This window comes from Mastigoproctus giganteus, chromosome 8 (genome assembly GCF_048544385.1).
Source record: "Mastigoproctus giganteus isolate SK-2022 chromosome 8, ASM4854438v1, whole genome shotgun sequence".
Taxonomy (NCBI): domain Eukaryota; kingdom Metazoa; phylum Arthropoda; class Arachnida; order Uropygi; family Thelyphonidae; genus Mastigoproctus; species Mastigoproctus giganteus.
In genome coordinates this window covers 176,380,232-176,403,739 of record NC_143582.1, presented here as the reverse complement: position 1 = coordinate 176,403,739, position 23,508 = coordinate 176,380,232, and the positions used below count along the sequence as shown (strand labels likewise).

General features: G+C 36.3%; 1 protein-coding gene across 1 annotated transcript in view; it reads right to left on the bottom strand.

Moving 5' to 3' along the window:
* Positions 1-23,508, bottom strand: part of LOC150082029 (rho guanine nucleotide exchange factor 17-like) — an 862,761-nt gene that overhangs the window by 165,848 nt on the left and 673,405 nt on the right. Inside the window, exons 16-17 of the mRNA XM_090380403.1 lie at positions 12,620-12,696; positions 12,305-12,495 (exon numbers count right to left, since the gene is read on the bottom strand). Coding sequence (XP_090236529.1) covers positions 12,305-12,495; positions 12,620-12,696 — 268 coding nt within the window. The remainder of the gene's footprint in view (positions 1-12,304; positions 12,496-12,619; positions 12,697-23,508) is intronic.

Here is a 23,508-nt window from a genome sequence, read left to right as displayed (position 1 = left end):
TAGCAGATCAAATAGTACAGTATCAGTTGTGGCAAAATGATGCAAGGAAGCATCTTTATAAGATCTGGCAAAAATATAGCCACTTCGTTTACCCATCCATTCAAATAATTTGTGCAACCCTTCTTACATTTCTTCAAACTATCTACTTCCATAACACCAAGCGGAGGTTTATTCCAAGAGCCAATTACTGTTTAGCTGAAAACAAATTTTTGAAAGTCTATTGTGCAGCTATCCTTTTCCAATTTAAACTTATGTCCACATGTGTGTGTGTATATGTCAGCTAGAAAAAGTAAAGATGCCATCAGCATTTAGTTTAATCAACCATTTTAAAGCCTTACACACTTCAATTTATAATACGAATTTGCATCACATTATCTGACAGATGTGCAGTTTCCAGGTGCTGCCATTTACAGAATTGAAACCTTTCCTGGTATGGGTACACTTTTGTGCGGCTAATTAATCCTGTTGTTCTTGTCTGCATCCATTCAAACTGAACCACATCCATCCTAAAATGAAGCTTCTAAACTTGTGTACAGGCAAGATGCCCCCTAACCACTACCTTATACAACAAAATATTTAACTCTTTCACACTGCTGGCAAAATTTGTGTATATAATTGACAAAACTCAAAGAGCTGCCAATCGGCCTATTTGCTTTGCTCAGAGAACATGCTGAACTATACAATTACCCCTAATTGTATTTTTCATTCTCCACTACCTTGATTTTGGTATCACCCAAATAGTATATCATTCTAGGCTTGTTGAAATCCAAATGCAGTACCTTGCATTTATCAACATTAGACCTCAATGCCTTATTTTAGACATTCTGCCTAATACATTATCTTGCTGGAGAAGCATACCCTGACTGATGTTATTAGCTACACTTTCAACCTTTACATCATCAGCAAACTTAGATATTAAATTTGAATGCCTACATCAATATCATTAATAAATATTAAAAACAGTAGGGAACAAAACACAGAATCCCGTGGAAACCTACTCCAAAATTAGTCCACAATGAGCAGTTGCTATTAATAATTCTTTGATTGTCTCCTTCCATTCAAACATCTCTCCTTATCTATAGCAATAACTTGCCCCCAGTGCCATACTACTCCAATTTGTAAGTAGTCATGTTGAATTAAATCATCAACTTAGCTGAAATCTAAATATGTTAATTTTTTTTTTTATTTTTACATTCAGTTCCTTTGTAACTACCTCATATTAGCAAATCTGATTGATCAGACTAGATCTTCATTAAGAAATCCATGCTATGGCTGCCATGTAACCACATTCCTGTCAGCATTCTCCTACTTCACTGCTTTAATCATTGACTATTTCTTTTGCTGGCAAAAGAAAGTCAAATGTATGACGAATGTACTTAATGAATTCACTCTGCTTCTTCCCCCACCCTTCCCCATTGCAAACAGGAGAAACATTTGCACATCTCGAGTCTATAGGGACCTCTCCTGACCTTATAATTAAAAATAACTTTGTTTACCTCTTCTGCCACTTCTTTTAATATAATTGGACAGATTACATAAGCCCCAGGTGCCTTATTTACTTTTGGCTTAAACAACTTCTCTTACACTTTTCTCTCAGTTATCATAAAATAATTTAACTCACAGTTAAAATTAGTAAAATTAGGTATACCACTGTTATCCTCATCAATAAAGACTTCTTCACATGTAAGTGTAAATACAAAATATTTATTCAGCTTTCAGCAACATACATAGATATCAAAGGAAACCACCCAAAAACTAATAATAAAGTGTCTAAAATAAAGATGAGAAAGATATTTAAGCAATGATACAAATTCACAAGAAAGTATAATTAATGTAACAATACAAATCATGCTGCAATATCAATTCATATGACATAAATTTATAAAATAAAAATCACTTAAATTTAATTAATATAAAAAGTAACCAAATATCAAAAGAATGAAAACAAAATTAACAAGGTATGTACAATATTATATATTAAAATATACTTTCTTATGCTCCCACATCCAAATATGTGTACATATTCTGACCTCCACTCAGATTCTGAAAATTCCGAAAAATCTCAGGTTCAAAAAAAATTCTCAGATTCCAAAGATTCTGAAAATGAAAAAGAACAGGGGCCAACCAAGACCACATCTCTTTCAAGAAAGGGAGAGCCAATTTTCTTAAACTGAAAAGGGCTACGCACTATAAGTTAGTCTACAACTGCTTCAAAGAAAATAAGTGAATTTACTGTAAACATCTGGAGAAGTGCAATATGGGTCAATCCACGTTTAATGCATAAGCTTCTAAGGAATCAATAATAAAGGTGGTCAACAAATCTACGAGGTGGTCAACAAAAGCTACGATTGATCCGGATGGATTTCCCTATTTCATATTGAAAGTTTGTAGCATTTACATTATTGATATCCTTCACTACAGATTTAAAGAACTTCTAAAAACTGGCCCCATGTTTTAATCTGGAAATCCTACTAGGTCAAACCAGTTCCAAAATCCAAATTCCCAAAATGTCTGAAGGATTACAGACCAATCTTGATTGGGTGTTCACTTCTGAAAGTTTTCCAAAAAGCAATCCATACAAGGCTAGTTGATCACTGTTTCAGCCATAAAGACCTGCATATCTCCACAATGTTATCAGTGAGCAGCCTACCACCATCACTAACCTGCTCCAATCTCTCTCTCTGAAATACAAAAGGCATTCCACAATAAAAGTCAACTGAATGTTACCTTCCTCGACATAAAGGCTGCATATGACAACCACTCAGTAAACATTCTCTGCACGTACTGCAGTTTCATCTCAATATTACTGGTAACCTCCTTTAGGTCTTGACTGGAATCCTAACCAATAGGATACTGCTGTTTTACCAAAATGGTGAGCAGCTAACTTTTAAAGGAACTAGAGGAGTTCTGCAGGGTGGAGTTTGACCTCAATACTGTTTGCAGCATTGTTTGATCCGTTCTTACTAGAAAATCCTAATTTTTTGGTATATGCTGATGACCTTAAGCTCCTCGTTCATACCTAAATAAAGAAAAATCGGCACAACTCACATTCTCGTAGAAGCGTGTAGAAAACGATATCGGTGTCTTCATCGACCCGGCACAAATTCACAAGGTAATTTTGCATAAGGATCTGGGCCTAACCTGGGACAAGAACCTCGGCTTCATTTATCACTTCAATGACCTAAAAAACAAATTTTATGCTATACACTGGAGCCTTAAACAAGAATAGGGGTCACAAATCAAAAGCTACTAGTACAATATCTCTTAATGTGTGTTTACCCATCATTCTTTATGCATTGGTCATATAGTCATATGCATTTATTTCAAGTCTAATGTCAACAAATATCTTCTTTCGTCTTCTCAATCTCCAACCCAATTGACCAACTGATGATGTTACCAACAGCAAATTCAAAATGGGAAGCATTCAAAGAATTAATCTTGGAAGCTATTGGGCATTTTATACCAAATAAGAAATACTGTTCAAGATTTAGGCCTAAATGGATGTCAGATGAACTAATTACACATGTGACAGAGAAGAAAAATGAAAGGGATACATAAAAAATAACAGGTGACACAGAAGCCCATGATAGATATAAGCTAGTCTGTAACCAAGTCACAAAGGAGGTAATGCAGGCAAAGGCAGATTACAAGAAATCTTGGGCAAAGGATGCAAAGAAAAACAGCAAAGAGTCCTTTACTTATGTAAACTCTAGAAGGAAGGGGATGAATCAGATTGGCCCACTTGATATCGATGGTTCAACTGTTGATGATCCTGCTCAGGTAGCTAACAAACTAAATGAATATTTTGCATCTACATTCACACATGAGCAGTTATTCAGGGAGGGGAATGACAAAGCTGTATTAAACTCTGGCAGTAAGCTAGATAATCTTGTAATAAATGAGAGTAAAGTGGAGGAGAAATTGTTGAAGAAAAACATAAGAAAGACACCTGGGGATGGATGGAATCTATCCAGTTCTATTAAAGGCGGCAGGGCAAACAAAGTAAGCAAACCGTTAGCCTTAATTATGAGAACCGTGGATTCAGGGGAGGTACCCATGAACTGGAGATGTGCAAATGTGATCCCAATCCACAAAGGAAGATCAAAGGGATACACAGGTAATTACAGACCTGTTAGTTTAACTTCTGTTCCAGAGAAACTAATGGAGGCACTGGTTAAAGAAGCATTGCAGGATCATCTAGACAAGACTTCAGTTATAGCTCAAACACAGCATGGGTTTGTTAAGGGGAAGTCTTGTCTGACCAATTTGATTGGATACTATGATGTAGTCACAAAGGAACTGAATGCATATCATATATTTGGATCTTAGAAAGGCCTTTGATACTGTTGCACATGGAAGACTGCTGCACAAATTGGCATTGGAGGCAAATTGCTACTATGGATAAAGGGATGGTTAAGTGGGAGAAGACAGAGAGTGGTAATAAATGAACACTGCTCTTCGTGGACTAATGCTATTAGTCGAGTCCCTCAGGGTTCATTGTTGTTTTCTGTATTTATAAATGATATTGATGATCGTATATCAGACTTAAAGTTTCCAGACGATGCGAAGGTTGGCAGAGTTGTGAATGACACTAATGACAGTACGCTGCTGCAACAGGATCTATAACATTTGAGCAGATGGGCTGAGAGGTGGCAAATGAAGTTTAACATTGACAAATGCAAAATGTACTACAGATGGGAAGCAGTAACCCCAGAGTAATGTATCAACTCGGAGGTACTACACTGACAGTGGTAGAGAATGAAAAGGACCTAGGAGTAATTGTGCAGGCAGATATGAAGTTTTCTGAGCAGTGCAGATGGTCTGCAAGAGTAGCTCATGGTGTCTTGTCAGTGATATACAGGAATTTTTCTAGCAGGGATAAGGAGGTGATTATCCCCTTGTATAATTCTGATCAGGTCAGGCCACACCTTGGCCAATGGTCAGGCTACACCTTGAGTACTGTATACAGGTCTGGAGGCCTCATTTTAAGAAGGATGTAGAGCTGCTGGAACGAGTACAGAAAAGAGCAACAAGATTAGTGAATGGAACAAAGGGTTACTCTTATGAAGGAAGGCTTAAGTTTTGCAAATTACAGTGTCTGGAGACTAGGCGCCTGCGAGGTGACCTGACTGAGGTGTATAAAGCCTTTAGTGGTTTGAGCATGCTCAATGCTGATGGAATGCTTCGTCTTGCTCAGAATAATCACCTGAGAGGGCATAGATTCAAATTGAGGAAAGACAGTTGTAGGATAGATGTGTGGAAGTTTGCCTTTAGCCAGCGGGTAGTTTATTGCTGGAACAAACTTCCATCTGTTATAGAAGTTGATAGGGCGAAGGTAAAGAAAGCCTGCATGAGAAGCATGTAAAAGTTCGATGAAATTTACCAGTAAAAGTACTTTGCCGTAACGGCATTTGTATTGTTGCTTGCTCGGAAAACAGATGGTGGGTGTTATCGGTCAGGAGTAGAAATTGAATCCCATGGCAGATTGAAATGGTCAGGTTACCCCCTCCACTTCACCCTCGTGAAGTGGAGGGGGTAACCTGACCTTTTATCTTTAGACTCACTGGTGGACTCGGGGATAAATTGTTTATTAAGAAAAAAAAAAAAAAAGGCAAATGAAGCCCACACAAGAAGCATGGCAAACGTCGAAAAAGTTTACTGGTGAAACTACCATTATGAAAATTTTTTTTATGATGCCAGGTTTCAAGCTCCCATGGGATTCAACTTCTACTCCAGACCAATAACACCCACCGTCTGTTTACCGAGCAAGGAACAATGCAAATGCCATTACGGCAAAGTACTTTTACCGGTAAATTTCATCGAACCTTTGCGTGCTTCTCATGCAGGCTTTCTTTACCTTAGCCATGGATAACTTAAATAGATTCAAGGCAGAACATGACAAACATTTGGAGCGAATGGATGGGTGAAATAAGGGGTTTTTTTGGCTGATGCTATATAAGCTTGCTTTCTTGCATCATGTCCCTTTGCTAATGCTAACCCAAGCATGGTACTAAGTACTATAGGTTCTAATACCTCTCGGGGTTTTCACCAAAATAAAATACTATTTTAAAGAACAGTGCACGTATAAAAGAACATGTCAAAAGATCAGCGTACTTAAGATCAACAGTGATCACAAAACAGCATTCAGGTGCTATATTGAAGATGGAAAAGCTATTAATAATATGGATGAAAAATCAGATTTAGAAGGGAGTGTCCCTGAGTCTAATGACCATTCAAGCAAAAGCAGTATTTATAAAGATATTAAGGATAAGTATGGCAAACCCCAACCCAGGTTCGTGGCAAGCAACAGGTGGTTTAATAGGTTCAATCATCGCACTGGTTTCCACAACATTAAAGTATGCGGTTAAGTCACCAGTGCTGATTCTGCAGAGAAATTTTGTGATGTGTTGAAAAAATTATTGATGAAGGCAGCTATTCAATGCAGCAAATTTTTAAAGTTGATGAGACTGCTCTTTATTAGAAAAAAATGCCGGATCGAATATACACTGCCAAAGAGGAAAATACAATGCCAAGTATTGCACACTCTTTCTTGCGGCTAATGCAGCAGGAGATTGCAGATTAAAACCATTGCTTGTGTACCATTCTGGAAATCCTTGTGCATTTAGGAGCATTAATAAAGCCACAATACCCATGCATTTTGCAATCAAACTAGAGAGCATGGTTTAAAGGATTGGCTTAAATGCTGCTTCATTCTCGAGGTATAAAAATATTGTAAAGACAACGACGTTCCTTTAAAGATTTTGCTTCTACTAGATAATGCTCCTGGACATTATACACATCTAAATGATTTCAATTAAAACGTAAGAGTCATATTTCTACAGCTAAACATGACTTCACTAATCAAACCTATGGATCACGGTTGTTATTTTGAATTTAAAAACATACTATTTACGCACAACATTTGTTCAGGAATTGTCTGCAGTAGACAATAAAAAAATTTACATTAAGAGATTTTCTGTAAACGTTGCAGAGCTACTTTAGTTGGAGGTTGTTGCCAAAGACGTGGAGGAGTTAATAGAAGAAGAAGAGGAATTATCTAATGAAGAACTTATTGACTTGCAGACAGCGATAGTGAAAGGAGAAAATGCTGACAAAGCTCAAGATGAACCAAATGAGGAACCGAGACACTTCATCACCAGAGAGATTATTATTATTATTATCATTATTATTATTATTAATAGCCATATGGTGCAAGGAAGCCTGAGGCTTATGCTGCACCAGGAAAAAAAAAAAAAGTTCCCGAGTTACCATGTGAGAGAGAGAGAGAGAGAGAGAGAGAGAGAGAGAGAGAGAGAGAGAGAGAGAGAGTCAAAAGTAGAAGGGAATCACCAAGAAAGAGAAGAATGATGATATCCAGCTCAGGACCCTGGGTGTGCCAAGCCCATACTCATCAGATGTGGGCCCCCGGGGTTAATTTGGCAAGGGTGAGGTTTGACAAGGTGGATCCTGACATCTAACATACTACATAATCTGTAATATGTGATATATTTCTTTCCGTTCTATTTCCTTAGAAATGTTTACCACACAGACAGTTTTTTCTTAAAGTCCATTTAGTAATAGTAATCGTGGCATGTGATGCAAGAAAGCAAGTGTATGAGCACCAGCCAAAAAAAAAAAAAAAATCACACAACCATTCCCTCTAAATGTTTTTCCACTTCCTCCTTAAATTTATTTAAACTATAAACTTCCACAACAACAGATGGAAGTTTGTTCCAGCAATTAACCACCTACTGGCTAAAGGCAAATTTCTGCACATCTATTCTACAGCTGTCGTTCCTCAATTTGGCTTTATGCCCCCTCAGGTTCGTAATCTGTACAAATGGAAGAATCAGAATTCAGCATGCTCAACCCATTCAAGGCCTTATACACCTCAATTAGATCACCTCGCAGGTGCCTAGTCTCAGGCCACTGCAATTTACAGAACTTAAGCCTCTCTTGGTAAGAGGATCCATTCATGCCCCTCACCAATCTTGTTGCCCTTCTCTGCACACGCTCAAGCAAATCTACATCCTTCCTAAAATGAGTCCTCCAGACCTGTAAGCAGTACTCAAGGCGTGGCCTGACCATTGCCTTATAAAGAGGGACAATAACCCCTTTTTCCCTGATAGCAAAATTCTTGTATATCATTGACAAAACCTCATGACCTGCTCTAGAAGCCTGTCTGCATTACTCAGAAAACTTCATATCTGACTGCACAATTACTCAGAGGTCTTTTTCATTTTCTAGCACCCTAAGCATACCCAGAGGAACACCAAAAGGAACGTACCACACAGTTGGTACGTTCCTTTGAGCTTACTTCTACCCATATGCAGTACTTTGCATTTGTCAATGTTAAACTTCAGTTGTCACTTCTCAGCCCATCTTTTCAAATTTTCTAAATCCTGTTGCAGTAGCATACTGCCATTACTGTCATTAACAATCCTGCTAACCTTTGTATCATCTGCAAACTTCGACACTAAGCCTGATATGCCTTCATCAGTATCATTGATAAATATACAAAACAACAGTGGACCCAACACTGAACCCTGTGGAACTCCACTAATAACATTAGTCCAAGAAGAGCAGCACCCATTTATTACCACCAATTGTCTAATTCCACTTAACCATCCTTTTATCCATTGTAGCAACTTACCCTTAATACCATTGTGCTCCAATTTGTACAGTAGTCTTCTATGCGCAACAGTGTCAAAAACTTTCATAAAATACAAGTATATGATATCAAAATTATTTTTTGCATCCAGTTCTTTTGTAACCACATCATAATATCCAATCAAATTTGTCAGACAAGACTTTCCCTTAACAAACTCATGCTGTGTCTGAATTTTTGCTGCAATCTTGTCTAGATGATCCTGTAATGCATATTTAACCAGTGACTCCATTTTTTTTTCCAGAACAGAAGTTAAACTAACTGGGCTGTAATTACTCATGTCACCCTTCAATCCCCCTTTGTGAATTGGGGATACATTTGCACATCTCCAGTCCATGGGGACCTCCCTCGAGTCCAAGGATGCTCTCATAATTATGGCTAAGGGTTTGCTTACTTCCTTTGCTGCCTCCTTTAATATAACTGGATAGATCCCATCCACCTCAGGTGCCTTTCTTATGTTTAACTTCAACAATTTCTCTTCCTTTGCTCACAGTTATTACAAAATCATTAAGCACCCTGCTACAATTTGATAACCTTTTGGCATTTTCAATCTTTAACTCCTGATGTGTGAATGTAGATGCAAAATACTCATTCAGTTTGTTTGCTATCTGAGCAGGATCAACAGCCGAAACAACGATATCAAGTGGACCAATCTGATTCATCCCCTTCCTTTTAGGATTTATATAAGTAAAGAAATCCATCCTGTTTTTCTTAGCATCCTTTGTCAAAGATTTCTCATAATCTGCCTTTGCCTGCCTAACCTCCTTTGTGACTTGATTACAGACTAGCTTATATCTGCCATAGGATTATGTCTGCCATTTGCTTTCCCTCTTAAGAAATCAGCAGTAATCTTCCATTATGGTAGTATATCCCAGTGACACTGGTATCACGTTACCATTGTAGATATGTCCTGATGAAAGCATTCTGCTAGCTCATCAATTACATCTCCCAAATTTTGATGAAAACATTGAGATCAAGATGAAGAAAATGAATTTTCAAAGACATTCAGCAGTGCATAAAAACACTACAGTACAGTTGGCACCAGAGATTCGTAATTTTACCATCTTTCCTTCTTCGATAAAATCCATGCATAACTGCTTTAAACAACTGCCAAGTTGCCTAGTTCAGCATTTCGCAGCTTTGTTTCTCATACATCATCTTTGAGGAGGTTTTTGGACCGAATGAAATTCAGATTTGCATCTGATATCATATAAATTGTAAAAAATTTTTCTTATTTAATGTAATTTACTTCCTTCTTTATCCAGAGCCTTAACAAAATTGTTCATTAATATAGGCTTTATATGCAAAGGTGGAAGAAGAACCTTTTTTCATTTCAACCAGTGGAACATACTTTTTATAACTTCTCCCTGGTAAAAATTCCTTCTCTTCTTCTAACTGGTAGCAAATAAACAGTTATTCCCAGTTATTCCTATTATTATTATATATATATATATATATATATATATATATACACACACACACACACACACATATATATATACAGGTAACCCTCGTATAACATGGTAGTTTGGTTCCTACAAAATGTTGTGTAATATGAAACTGTGTTATACGGGACTAAGAACCAGTACAAAAAGGGGGATTACGGTCAAAAAGCTAACAAAAAATCATCATTTTTTTCTTATAGCTATCGGAAACTTAATTTTTATAGTAGTAATAACTTAATATTTTAACTTTATTTTTATAATAGTAATAACTGGACAAACGTCTTACCTTACAAACTGTGATACTTATATGTCAGGTAATGTACATTCATTTAATTTTCTTCCTCCTCGATGCTGCTAACCACAATCTCTTCTGCAGCATCTAGATTTCATATACCTGCTGCTCTCTTTAAAAGTCACGACTGTTCGCTTTGAAGTCACAATTTTTTATGGTCTCAAACAAGCACAAGTTCAATAGCACAGAACCCATATAAAGCACAAATTTAACTTTATTATTTACCAATTAATGAAGTTAAATGATGGGCGAAAATTGGGAGAATATTTTCCAGTTAGCAAAATAAAAATAAATTTATGCTTACGTTCACTAACTAATTGATATTTCTGTTCATTGACTTTTTTTTTTTTTTTTTTTGGTTGTAAAATTTAAAACAGTAAAAAGATAAGAAATTAATAACAAAGAACATGGCATGCACAAGTAGCAACAAATACAATATGCACAAGTGAGATACGAAGTAATGAGTTTCTGAAAATTTATGTTTTTTTATATGAACATTTCATGGAAAGGGAAATACATTTCACCATAAAAACGTGAAAACCCACACAGAATTCCAGCTGTCGGTATAGTAAATGCAAGATCGAGTTTACTACCCATTTATAATTGATCACACCAATAAACCAGCAACTGCAAATTGTCTTTATTGTTTTATTGTAGTGACCTCCAGAAATGTGCTTTAGAAAAATGCCATGAAGGCAATAATGACTAGCAATTCAACAGCAGGCATTCATAAAAAGGAATGGAAACGTTGAAAATTACATCTAACATAATAGGGTTTTCCCAGAACAAAAGCTCAAAAATACTGTGTTATGCGAGATTTCCAGCAATTCTCAAACCATGTTATACGGGGGTTGCCTATATATATATATATATATATAGTAAAGAAATAATGTTAAAATGTAGAGGCAGTCCTGTAGTTTTTTGGAATATGGTTAATATTATCATATAATATCCCTGTTCTATGCTTTAGTAATTATAACATCACAGTTCTACACTTTATTAATTTGATTCTATATACCCCCCCCCCCCCATTTTTAATAGCATATTCAGAAGTAGTACCATGTGCACTAATAATCCGGTACATGAAAACTGCAAGATGTGTTTCCCGATACCAAATTTCAATAAGATATGATAGGTTTATTAGATAACTCTCTTTGTGTATTTTTATCTGTCCAAACAAAGACAAAAAGGGGCTCACATCCGATGAGTATGGGCTTGGCACACCCAAGGTCCTGAGCTGGATATCATCATTCTTCTCTTTCTTGGTGATTCCTGTCTACTTCTCTCTCTCTCTCTCTCTCTCTCTCTCTCTCTCTCTCTCTCTCTCTGGGTAATTTAGAAATTTTTTTTTTTTTGCTTGTGCAGCATAAGCCTCAGGCTTCCTTGCACCATATGGCTAATAATAATAAATAAATAAAATACATATAGGTTCCTATATTATTAAGTTTTGTCACAGTGATAAAATCAGATCTGAATATTGTAGTAAGAATGCCATTATACTTGTTAACCAAAATCACTGTTTTTAACAGCTCACTGGAAGTTTGAATAGAAGAGTTGTTTGGGTTGTTTCAACAATAATTTCTATTGGCCCAATTTTAATGAAATTTGGGTGGCTCAACAAAGTTTTCTACAAAACCAAATAGAAAATTTTATGAAAATCCATCTACTAGGGGTAGACCTATTACATAAAGACAGAAAGACATAGTGTAGACAATAATATATGCTAACACACCTAAAAAGAAACAGAAAAAGTAATAAATACAAAAGAGAATGAATAAATATAGAGTTCTACAAGAGTATAACCCTAAATATTGCAGTTTTTCTGTATACGATAATATTAAGTCATTGTTAATTCCTGTGCTTTTAAATGAAATGTATCAAAAAAAGAAGCCAACTTACGGTGGGCAAGTTGCTGGAATAGAAGCTACAGCAAGGATACGAGCATTGCAAACACCATTGCATGATGTAACAGTTGGATCAGGTTGCAAACTAAGAATACATACTTGGCCTACATATCCATCACTGTTGCATACCCAGACATCTCGAAGACCACACTGATTAAAACCCAATGTTGATGCTGCACATGTGAACTAAAAATAAATATTAAATGAATTATCAACAATATGTAATATTAATCAAATCACAAAACTAATAAAAATGTATCCAATAAAATGTAAAACAAAAACTTGTAACAACTTATAGATACGAATTTACCTGTAATCCTGCTCTAGTTTTTCTAATGGGTAAAGGATACATAAACTCTGGAGGTGGCCGTCTATCTGTAGAAAGGGCTATGACATAACAAAACAATAAAAGCTTTTATTGTTCATTATTAAATTTTTTGTAATGCATACAAGAAATACAATCTGTATATAATTTTAATTTCACTTCATAATCTGAATTAAGAAAAGTTTTCTTTAATTTCATAAAAACATTAAGCACTTTTCTGTAGTGCAACATTTTATTTTAAGATAATATCAATTTGCACAGTTAACAGCAAAATCTTTCTAACTATACAAAACTTAATATACCATTCATAATTATTATAAAATATTAGTTTTAAGAAATAATCTGTTAACTGGTGGTGCACAAATGTATAATCAAATTTGAAAAGTGATGTTTTTTTGTTTGAAACATGGTTTTCACAGAAACATGGCTACACTCTTATATTCTAGACCAGTGGTCCCAAACCTTTAGAGAAGCAAGCCACATAGAATTTTTGGAATATTTGGTGGGCTGGAAAAAATTCCTAATTATTGAAAACTACATTCTCTGCATAATTTTAAATCGATGGATATGTAATATAAAATATACAAGTTTGTTTATATCAAATTTTAATTATTACTTATGTATTGTACTAATCACAAAAATACAGTCAGTAGAACAAAATTAATTATTGCATATTTATTGTCTAATAACAAAAATACAGTTAGTAATACAACAAAATTATAATTAATGCGATGTATGTGGTTGTAAAAAGGTAAAGTGCCGCCATTATCAACCCACTGCAAGATGGAAGCCTCCTCAACAATTCGTGCTGAGGGAATATGGACCATAATCTGCCACGCTGGTCCAGTGCGGGTTGGCATATCGACCGTATTCAGCAGTCAGGGGCTTGAACCCTGGTCTACTCAAAGAGCGTGTGCTACAGCACTCCCGCTTCTGACCACTCGGCTACTAGTGTGACTAAGTTTCGTAATATTTGTTTTTAAAGTACTAGTTCCAATTCTTAAAAAAAATCATGTAAATGCGGATCAGTGTGACGTGATCATATTTTTGATTTTACATATTTCATTTTTGAAAAGGTCTGCTCACATATACATGCACATCCGAAAATTGATGTATAATGTTGAATAAAATTGAATTCGATTTTCATTTTTAAATATTGTCTTCAGTGCATCATTAGATTGAAAATCTACCAACTCTAATTGTAAATTGTGATCAACATCATTGACAGGTATGTCAAATGAATTTTGAAAAAGTTCAAACACCTTTAAATTATTTTTTAAAACCAGAAAATCTAGCCACAAAATTTTCGTGCAAGAAACTAATGTTTTGAACAAAATTTTAAGTGGTAAAATTACAACTAGGTATATTTTTAGATAAATTATTGCAACATGGAAAATGTGAAAAATTATTCCAAAGTAACTGACTTTTAAATAACTCCAGTTTTGTTTCAAATGCTTTGTTATTATAGTACAATTCATTGACAAGTTTCTCTCATCCTTGTAGTTTCATATTAAGAAAACTCAGGTATTCACATATATCGCTGTTAAAAACTAAAGGTTCCATTTCGGATCTGACAGTTCCGGAACAGGTTTCAATCTTTCTTTCATAAATAGATTTGTTTAGATCCACATTCACACATGAGGAGTTATTAAGGATTGAAAATGCCAGAAGGTTATCAAATTGTAACAGGGCGCTTAATGATTTTGTAATAACTGAGAGCAAAGTGAAGGAGATGTTGCAGTTAAACATAAGAAAGGCATCTGGGGTGGATGGAATCTATCCAGTTATATTAACACATTCGCTGCCGATCACGCACCAGCTCGTGATGTCGCAGCAGTATTGAAGAGCCGATCACGCTCTGGCGCGGGATGTGGCATCATTACCCAGTAGCCAATCACGCGCGAGCGCGGGATTCATTAGACTTTTGTATGAAGTTGTCAACTTCAGTTGGCAGTGTTTCTGCTGTGTATATTTGTTTCGGCGTCAAGTTAAGGGTGTAAACTATATGTAGTTGTATGTGGTGTTGAATATTTTGTTACGTGACGTGCGGAAAAGCTTTGTAATATGAGTTGTGCAGATGACAGTTTAGCAGGCCAGTCGTGCCCAAAAAAGAAGAAAAGTGCAATATAAAAAATCCCTTACAGATGAAGAAATTGCAAAGATGTTGGAGGATTTATCTGATGTATATCCCAGTGACGTCAGTTACGACGATGACGATGATTTTATCCCTCCAAAGGACGATTCAGAAAGTGTAGATGAAGAAGATATTGCGGAAGAGGCTACACTTTCACTGCAGGATCCCGGTAAGTTGGAAAACGTCATGTGGGAAAATGACGCAACATCGATGAAACAGTTTCGCTTCACAAAATCCGAGTCTTTGCTGCAACCCGTGCCAGGTGATAATCCAATAGATTACTTTCGTAATTTATTTACCGATAATATCTTGGATGAAATAATTACACAAACAAATGTTTATGCTCATGAAATACTTCTTCCCCGAGAAAATAAAGAACATTCTCGAATAAATGCATGGAAGGACACCACTAGAGATGAAATGCTGGTAGTTTTAGGATTAATTTTACATATGGGAACCATTCGACTGAACGGCATACAAGATTATTCGAAAACAGATAAGCTGTTCGGATTACATGTGTTTGCAGATAAAATGAGCAGGAATCGTTTCTTATTATTACTGCGGGCCTTACATTTTGCAAAAAATCCAGAAAAGAAAGAGGTATGTCCACGGGATCGCCTATATAAAATTCGAAAAATGGTGAATCTGTTCAATGCACGAATGTCGGAAATATATTACCCAGGACGTGAGATTAGCTTAGATGAGTCTATGATATTGTGGCGTGGAAGGCTTGTTTTTCGACAGTACATTCAAAACAAACGCCATAAGTACGGCATCAAGTTATATATGATCACAACGCCTACTGGCATGGTTATCAAATTTCAAGTGTATACCAGTATGTTGGATGATTCTGGTGGAAAAGGACATGCACAAAAAGTCATCATGAACTTACTTGATGGGATGTTAGATGTCGGGCATAGCATATTTATGGACAATTATTACAATAGCTATGAACTCGCTAAGTGTCTCGCTGACAGACAAACCCATTGTACTGGGACAATCAGAAGTAATAGGAAAACATTTCCGAAAGAGGTTCGAGAAAAAAAGCTGAAGAAAGGGGAAACTTTATCAAGGTGTGCCCGTGGTGTAATGATTGCTAAGTGGAAGGACAGAAGAGATGTCAGTTACATATCTACAGAATACCAAAATGATATGGTGGAAATGCAGAACAAACGAGGTGAACTGAAGTCAAAACTATTGCCTATAACTGAGTATAATAGGTTTATGTCAGGCATTGACAAGCAAGATCAAATGCTTGCCTATTATTCTTGCGAAAGGAAAACCATTAAGTGGCCTACAAAAATATTTATGCATATTTTGCAATTAATAATGATTAATGCACACCATATCTATAATAAATATTCACATAACAAGGTGCAACTTTATGACAGCCATCTGATCCCCCTCATACTGTGCATGATGTACCTGAACTGGAACATGTGCTCAAACCACGGGAAGAAAGAAAAGGTGGAAAGATATTGAGGAAGCAATGCAAATGTTGCTATTCTGAAGGGAAACGTAGGGATACAATCTATATCTGCGGCGTTTGTGAAGGATCACCCGGCTATTGCTTAGATTGTGTGAAAATTATTCATAAGTAACATTCTTACATAGAATTTATAATCTGTAGCGGTTCGGTATAAATAAAACGTATTTCTTAATGTTACCATGTTTTTTGTTTTATTATTTACAAACTACATTATTATGTTTTTGTGTCACGCGCCAGCGGGTTATTCGGCATTTAAAGCCAAATTTGACCTCCAGTGCCTATCACACGCTAGCGTGTGAATCTCCAAATCTTTTGGAAACTGTTTATACGACACTTAAATATTGATATCGTATACCGAACAATCCCTTATTACCAATTTTCAAGCTTTTTCGTTATGGAAACACAGACAGCTTCTGGCGATAGTCTCTGTCTTCTGTGCCGGGCTATTGACGATAGCATGCTGCCTCATGACCGGCAGCGAACATGTTAAAGGAGGTGGCAAAAGAACTAAGTAAACCCTTAGCCATAATTATGAGAGCATCCTTGGACTCAGGGGAGGTCCCCCACAGACTGGAGATGAGCAAATGTATCCCCAATTCACAAAGGGGGTTCGAAGGGTGACACGAGTAATTACAGACACGTTAGTTTAACTTATGTTCCTGGAAAAATAAGAGTCATTGGTTAAAGATGCATTGCAGGATCATCTAGACAAGACTGCAGCAATAATTCAGACACAGCATGGATTTGTTAAGGAAAAGTCTTGCCTAACAAACTTAATTGGATATTATGATGTGAGTACAAAGGAACTAGATGCAAAAAATAATTTTTATATCATATACTTGTATTTCAAGAAAGCTTTTGATACTGTTGTGCATGGAAGACTACTGTACAAATTGGAGCAGAATGGATTAAGGATAAGATAAAAGGATGGTTGAGTGGGAGAAGACAGAGGGTGGTAATTCATGGACTAATGTTATTAGTGGAGTCCACAAGGTTCGGTGTTGGGTCCACTGTTGTTTTGTATATTTATAAATGAAATTAATGAAGGTATATCAGGCTTAGTGTCAAAGTTTGCAGATGATACAAAGGTTGGCAGGGTTGTTAATGACAGTAATGGCAATGTGCTACTGCAACAGGATCTAGAAAATTTGGGAAGATGGTCAGAGAAGTGGCAACTGAAGTTTAACATTGACAAATGCAAAGTACTGCTTATGGGTAGAAGTAACCCCAGAGGAACATACCAACTGTGTGGTACTACACTTAGAGTGATAGAAAATGAAAGAGACTTAGGAGTAATTGTGCAGTCAGATATGAAATTTTCTGAACAATGCAGAGAGGCTGATAGAGCAGGTCATGGGGTTTTGTCAACGATATACAGGAATTTTGCTAGCAGGGAAAAGGAGGTAATTGTCCCTCTGTATAAGGCAAGGTTCAGGCCACGCCTTGAGTACTGCATACAGGTCTCGAGGCCTGATTTTAGGAAGGATGTAGATTTGCTTCAGCGTGTAGAGAGAAAGACAACAAGATTGGTGAGGGGAATGAAGGGATCCTCTTACCAAGAGAGGCTCAAGTTCTACAAATTGCAGAAGCTGGAGACTAGGCACCTGCGAGGTGATCCGATTGAGGTGTATAAGGCCTTGAATGAGTTAAGCATGTTGAACTCTGATGGGATTCTTCCACTTGTTCAGATTATGAACCTAAGGGGGCATAAATTCAAATTGAGGAAAGACAGCTATAGAATAGATGTGCGGAAATTTGCCTTTAGCCAGCGGGTGGTTAATTGCTTGGACTAACTTCCATCTGTCATTGTGGAAGTTGACAGGTTATATAAATTTAAGGAGGAACTGGACAAACATTTAGAGGGAATGGTCTGATTTTTTTCTGGCTGATGCTATATAAGCTCATATGCTTGCTTTCTTGCATCACATGCCACGATTACTATCCTAAGTTCAAAAATTTGCTTTAACACATCACAGGAACTCAACCATCGTACTTCATTGTAGTACAACATATCACTGTATTCATCCTCAATTTTTTCAAGAAAACTTTTGAATTGCCAATGATTCAGACCAGTATCGCAAATAAAATTTACTGTTGATATTACAGTTGACTTAACTTGACTGAATCTACACCCAAAAATTTTCCGAAGGAAGACTGCTGGTGAATTATACAATGAAATTGCATTTATTTTATAATATATTTATTCTCAAGATATTTATGAAACTGACCCACGAACCCAGTTTTAGTACTGCCCATATTTTTAGCGCCCTCTGTCATAACCGCTGATGGCAAATCCCTATTCAATTTAAAGCAGTCAATCGCTTCAGACACACTCAAATATATTTTTTCACCTGTTGTTATATCTTTCAAGCTTTTTAATGCAACTAGCTCTTCAGTTACTGCAAAATTTTATTTACACCTCAGATATAAATTAGTAATTGAACTGTATGGCTTGTATCTTCACTCTCATCAATTGCTATTGAAAAATATGTGACTTCACAAACTTTTTCTATGAGTTGATTTTGAACATTCACTCCTAAATCTTCAATTCTTCTTGTTACAGTTGATGAAGATAAACTTACAGATGCAAAATTCTTTAATTTCTCAGGACATACTTCTGCAATTGCCAAACAAATTCACAAATTCTCCATTATAAAGGCCCCTCCTTCTTTGGCAATGATTTGAGAGGCTTGAAAATTAGCTTTAACTGCAGATAAATTTTGATGACTAAAAGTTATAATCTTCTGTTGTTGACTTTGAAAAGTTTGGGTTAGTTCTTGGAGTTTTTTCTACTTAAAAGCTCCTTGAAATTTATCGCAATTTAAGGCATGTTTTGTGGTGTAGTGAGGTTTCACATTATATTCCTTGAACACCAACAAGGCTTCATTGCAAATAAAATAAGTGCAAGTATCACTAAGCAGTGCAAAAAAGTAATTAATTGGCCACCGCTCATTAAAAACATGACAATGTAATTGCTGATGTTGACATTTGCTAGAGCTTCTTTTCCTCATTGCTGAAAATAATTATTACAAGAGAACTGTGAAAGTAACCCACATGGAATCCTGGTCTGTATGGTCTTTGAGGATTCTGTGGAAGTGAACGTACCAGCATTCTGTTATTACCTGTAATCTGACCAGTAGGCATCAGATTACAGAAAATAACAGAATGCTGGGATGATTTTCTCTGAGTTGGTTTCTATACTGGATTGACAACTGTCTATCCTAGTAGTGGCCTAATATGATTAGTAGGGAGGCTTTTAATTTTAGCTGCATAATTAAGCAGTAGCTTCTTTCTTCCGATACTGAGCAGAGGTTCATGCACCTAGGGCAATCTTAAGAGAAGAATGTTGGACAGACATAGGTGAGGTGTGTCAAGGTACCTCCCTAACAGAATCGTGCATAAGTGCTCTGTACTCTAGACAAAACCTAATTAGGGACCTATATAAGTGGAGCTCAGCATGAATTGTTGAGGAGGCTTCCATCCTGCAGTGGATTGAAAATGGCTGCAGTTCACCTTTTTTTTTATAAGTGGAACAGGGTATAACAAGCTGCACCACACATATTGTACTAGAAATGATCTGGAGTATATTCATCCTTTTGTGCAAGTAGTCCTTATATGTTTAATGCATTCTTTTAAGCTCAGCTTGTTGTCAAATACAGGAAACCCTTGATTAGTGCGGTTAATGAATCCTTGAAATATACCGCACATATTAAAACCGCACTAATCAAACTTAAGAAACAATGGGAATAATTATAATGAATCCTTGAAAATTATGAAATTGTAAAAATATATTTTTTCTTACTCAATACGTACCTATAATGCACTGCATAGTTCTTAAATTATTAAGGAATAAATTTAAAAAAAGATAGTATGATTTAAATTTTATTTTTTGCAAAAAAAACGTATCTAACTACAATTGAACAGTGGTAGCTTTCTTCCTTTCCTCCATGATTTTGCGATAACAATCAATTTGCTTATCTAACCCTCAATGAACATTCATGCTTCTCTCTGCATCTGGATCAATCTCTAGTATGAGTTCTTTTGCTTTTTAAAGTGTATTAAATAGTTCAAGTTTTTTGAATGAAATTTCTTTGGGAGCGAATTGCTTTTCTTCTGCTTCATTTTCGTCTTCTTCCTCGTATGCATGTTGATGCTCAATTTCAAGAAGATCGTCGTTACGTAAGTCTTTTGAATGCGATTCCAATAATTCTCTAACGTCTTCTGAATCTACTTCCTCAAAGCCGAGGTCTTTTCCAATTGTAGTAATTTCATCAATAACTTTGTTGACAGGATTAATGAAACCGCAAAAATCATTTGCGCATTCAGGCAAAAGATTCTGCCAGACAGCTCTCATGCAGCTGTTCGTCATTTCTTCCCACGATTTGTGTATGTTCTCAACTGCTTCTTTAATATCATAATATTAAAGAAGTTTAATATTAATAATAAAAGAATAAAAGAATATGAGTTACCAGAGCAAATTTCAAAGTGGTATGGGGTGCTGCTGTCAAGCATTTTGGAGTCGATTCCCATTCATTTAAGTTAGAAGACCCTGGTGAGTGCGTATCACGTATTTGCCGCTTTAGGCTCCGTTGTGAGTTGCCAAGCACCGCAAGAAAAAAACAGCGCACTAATCAAATTTGATAACGCATATATTAAGGGGATAGTATCAAAAAAAGTTTGCGCACTAATTAAAACCGCATTGTTCAAAACCGCATTAATCAAGGGTTTCCTGTAGTAGATTGAGGGACAAATAATTTTTATTATTGGCAAAGGTTGGTTGGCTAATCGTAGCTCAGGTTGAGGACGTAACTTGTACTTGTTGTAGGAATGTATGTCCATAGATTTCTGGTGAGATAATCTGTATCAATTCTGTGTTGTGTTCAATGTTATTTATGAAGATTTCAGATGCTTCAAAACGTGGTTCATGTTTTGGGAATGATAGGATCTGGTGAGGTCAGCAGCACATATATATTAATTGACAGTGTTTGGAATAATGTTTATTCATATTGCAAATAAAGTAGAACTGAGAACCAAGCCTTGTGGAACTCCTTGTATATAGGGTTGAGAGAGAATATAGTTACTTGGAAGGACCTATATTAAAGGGAGTTTTAACTAAAATACAATAAAATACAATAAATGACCTCTCAGACAATAGAATTAAGATCTCTTAAGATGCCATAGTGTTGTGTGGTGCCACAGGCTTTCTCTATAACAAGGCATACCATGACTAAATGTTGATTTCTAATGTTTGAGTCATCCTTTGCCATGAGATCTAAGGATGACCTATTTTTCCTAAAGCCAAACTTGTTAGCTGTCATAGTGATCATTCATATTTCACGGCTCAAGAAACCAGATGAGCCAATGGTGTATCAGTTTTTCTAGGGTTTACTCAAGGAGCTGGAAAGTGAAATCAGTCTACAGTTATGAAGAACAGACAACCTTTTCCTGGTTGGGGTTGCTATTACATAGGGATGATACCAAAAACTGGGGAATGTATGTTTAGAGAATATCTGTTTAAAAATGTTTACCAGTGAGGATAATGATTTGTGATTTAGTTTTTTCAGCAGTATATAGTAAATACCATCAGGGCCAGCAGCACTGTTTCCTTGAGGTAATTACAGATACAGATTTTTGAAGTTCAGTACATGTGAGTGGTTGATTTTTCAGGTAAAGCATAAGTAATTTTAAAGTTCAGTTTGGATTTTTCAGCTATGGCTTTAATTTTTTTTTTTTTTTTTTTTTTTTAATGATGGATTATGTGCAGCAGAGGTAGACAATTCTGAAAATATAGCTCCTAAGGCATTTGTAATCCCTGATTAGTTGCTTTGTTGCTTAGTTGCTTTGTTGCTTTGTTTGCTTAGTTGCTTTGCCGCCTCCTTTAATATAACTGGATAGATCCCATCCACCCCAGGTGCTTTTCTTATGTTTAATTTCAACAATTTCTCCTCCACTTTGCTTTCAGTTATTACAAAATCATTAAGTATCCTGCTACAATTTGATAACCTTCTGCCATTTTCAAACCTTAATAATTCCTCATGTGTGAATGTAGATGCAAAATACTCATTCAGTTTGTTTGCTATCTGAGCAGGATCATCAACAGTCGACCCATCGATGTCAAGTGGACCAATCAGATTCATCCCCTTCCTTTTAGAGTTTATATAAGTAAAGAAATCCTTGCTGTTTTTCTTAGCATCTTTTGCCAAGGATTTCTCGTAATCTGCCTTCACCTGCCTAACCTCCTTTGTGACCTGATTACAGACTAGCTTATATCTGCCATAGGCTTCTGAGTCGCTTGATAATTTATATGCATCCCATGCATTTTTCTTCTCTGTTACGAGGTCTCATTAGTTCATTAGATAACCATTTAGGCCTAAACCTTGAACAATATTTTTTAATAGGTATGAAACTTTTAGTAGCATCCATGATTAATTCCTTGAATGCTTCCCACTTAGAATTTACTGTTGGTAAATTCTAATACTGGAATAGCATATTGTCCGTGCCTTAATTCGGGTTCAGGATGAAGATTACGCTTACGACAAAAGTGTACGCAAACGGTCTTCTCCGGCGAGAACCTGAAGCCATTAGCAAGTGCCCAAGAATTCAGATTATCAATGGCTTTCTACAGTTGTCTTTCAATAACCCTCATGTTGCACGACTGAAAAAAATGCTAAAGTCATCAACATAGAGGGCACTGTTTACAGTTGGAGGAAGTTGTTCTGTGATTGAATTTATTTTGATGGAGAAAAGCGTGACACTTAATACTGATCCTTGTGGTACTCCCTCCTCTTGGCTAAAGGAAGAAGAGAGTGAGGATCCCACGCAAACTTGGAAAGATCGATTGGCTAAAATGTTTTTAATAAAAATTGGGAGATGTCCCCTAAGACCAAGGCTATGCAGATTTTTTTAAGATGCCAAATTTCCAAGTTGTGTCATACGCTTTCTCCATGTCAAAGAACACCGACACCAAGTGTTCGCGTTTTAGGAAAGCATCCCAGATGGATGCTTCCACTCTAATAAGATTGTCAAAAGTGGACCGGTTCCTTCGGAAGCCGCACTGGATGTTGGACAGTTCATTTGATTCTAGATACCATATTAATCGAAAATTAACCATTCTCTCCAGGATTTTGCACAGACAGCTAGTCAGAGCAATAGGACGATAATTGGTGGTGACTTTTGGATCCTTTCCTGGAAAGGCAAGAACGATTGCCTTTCGCCAGGAGTCCGGAAACTGCCCTTCAATAAAGATTCTGT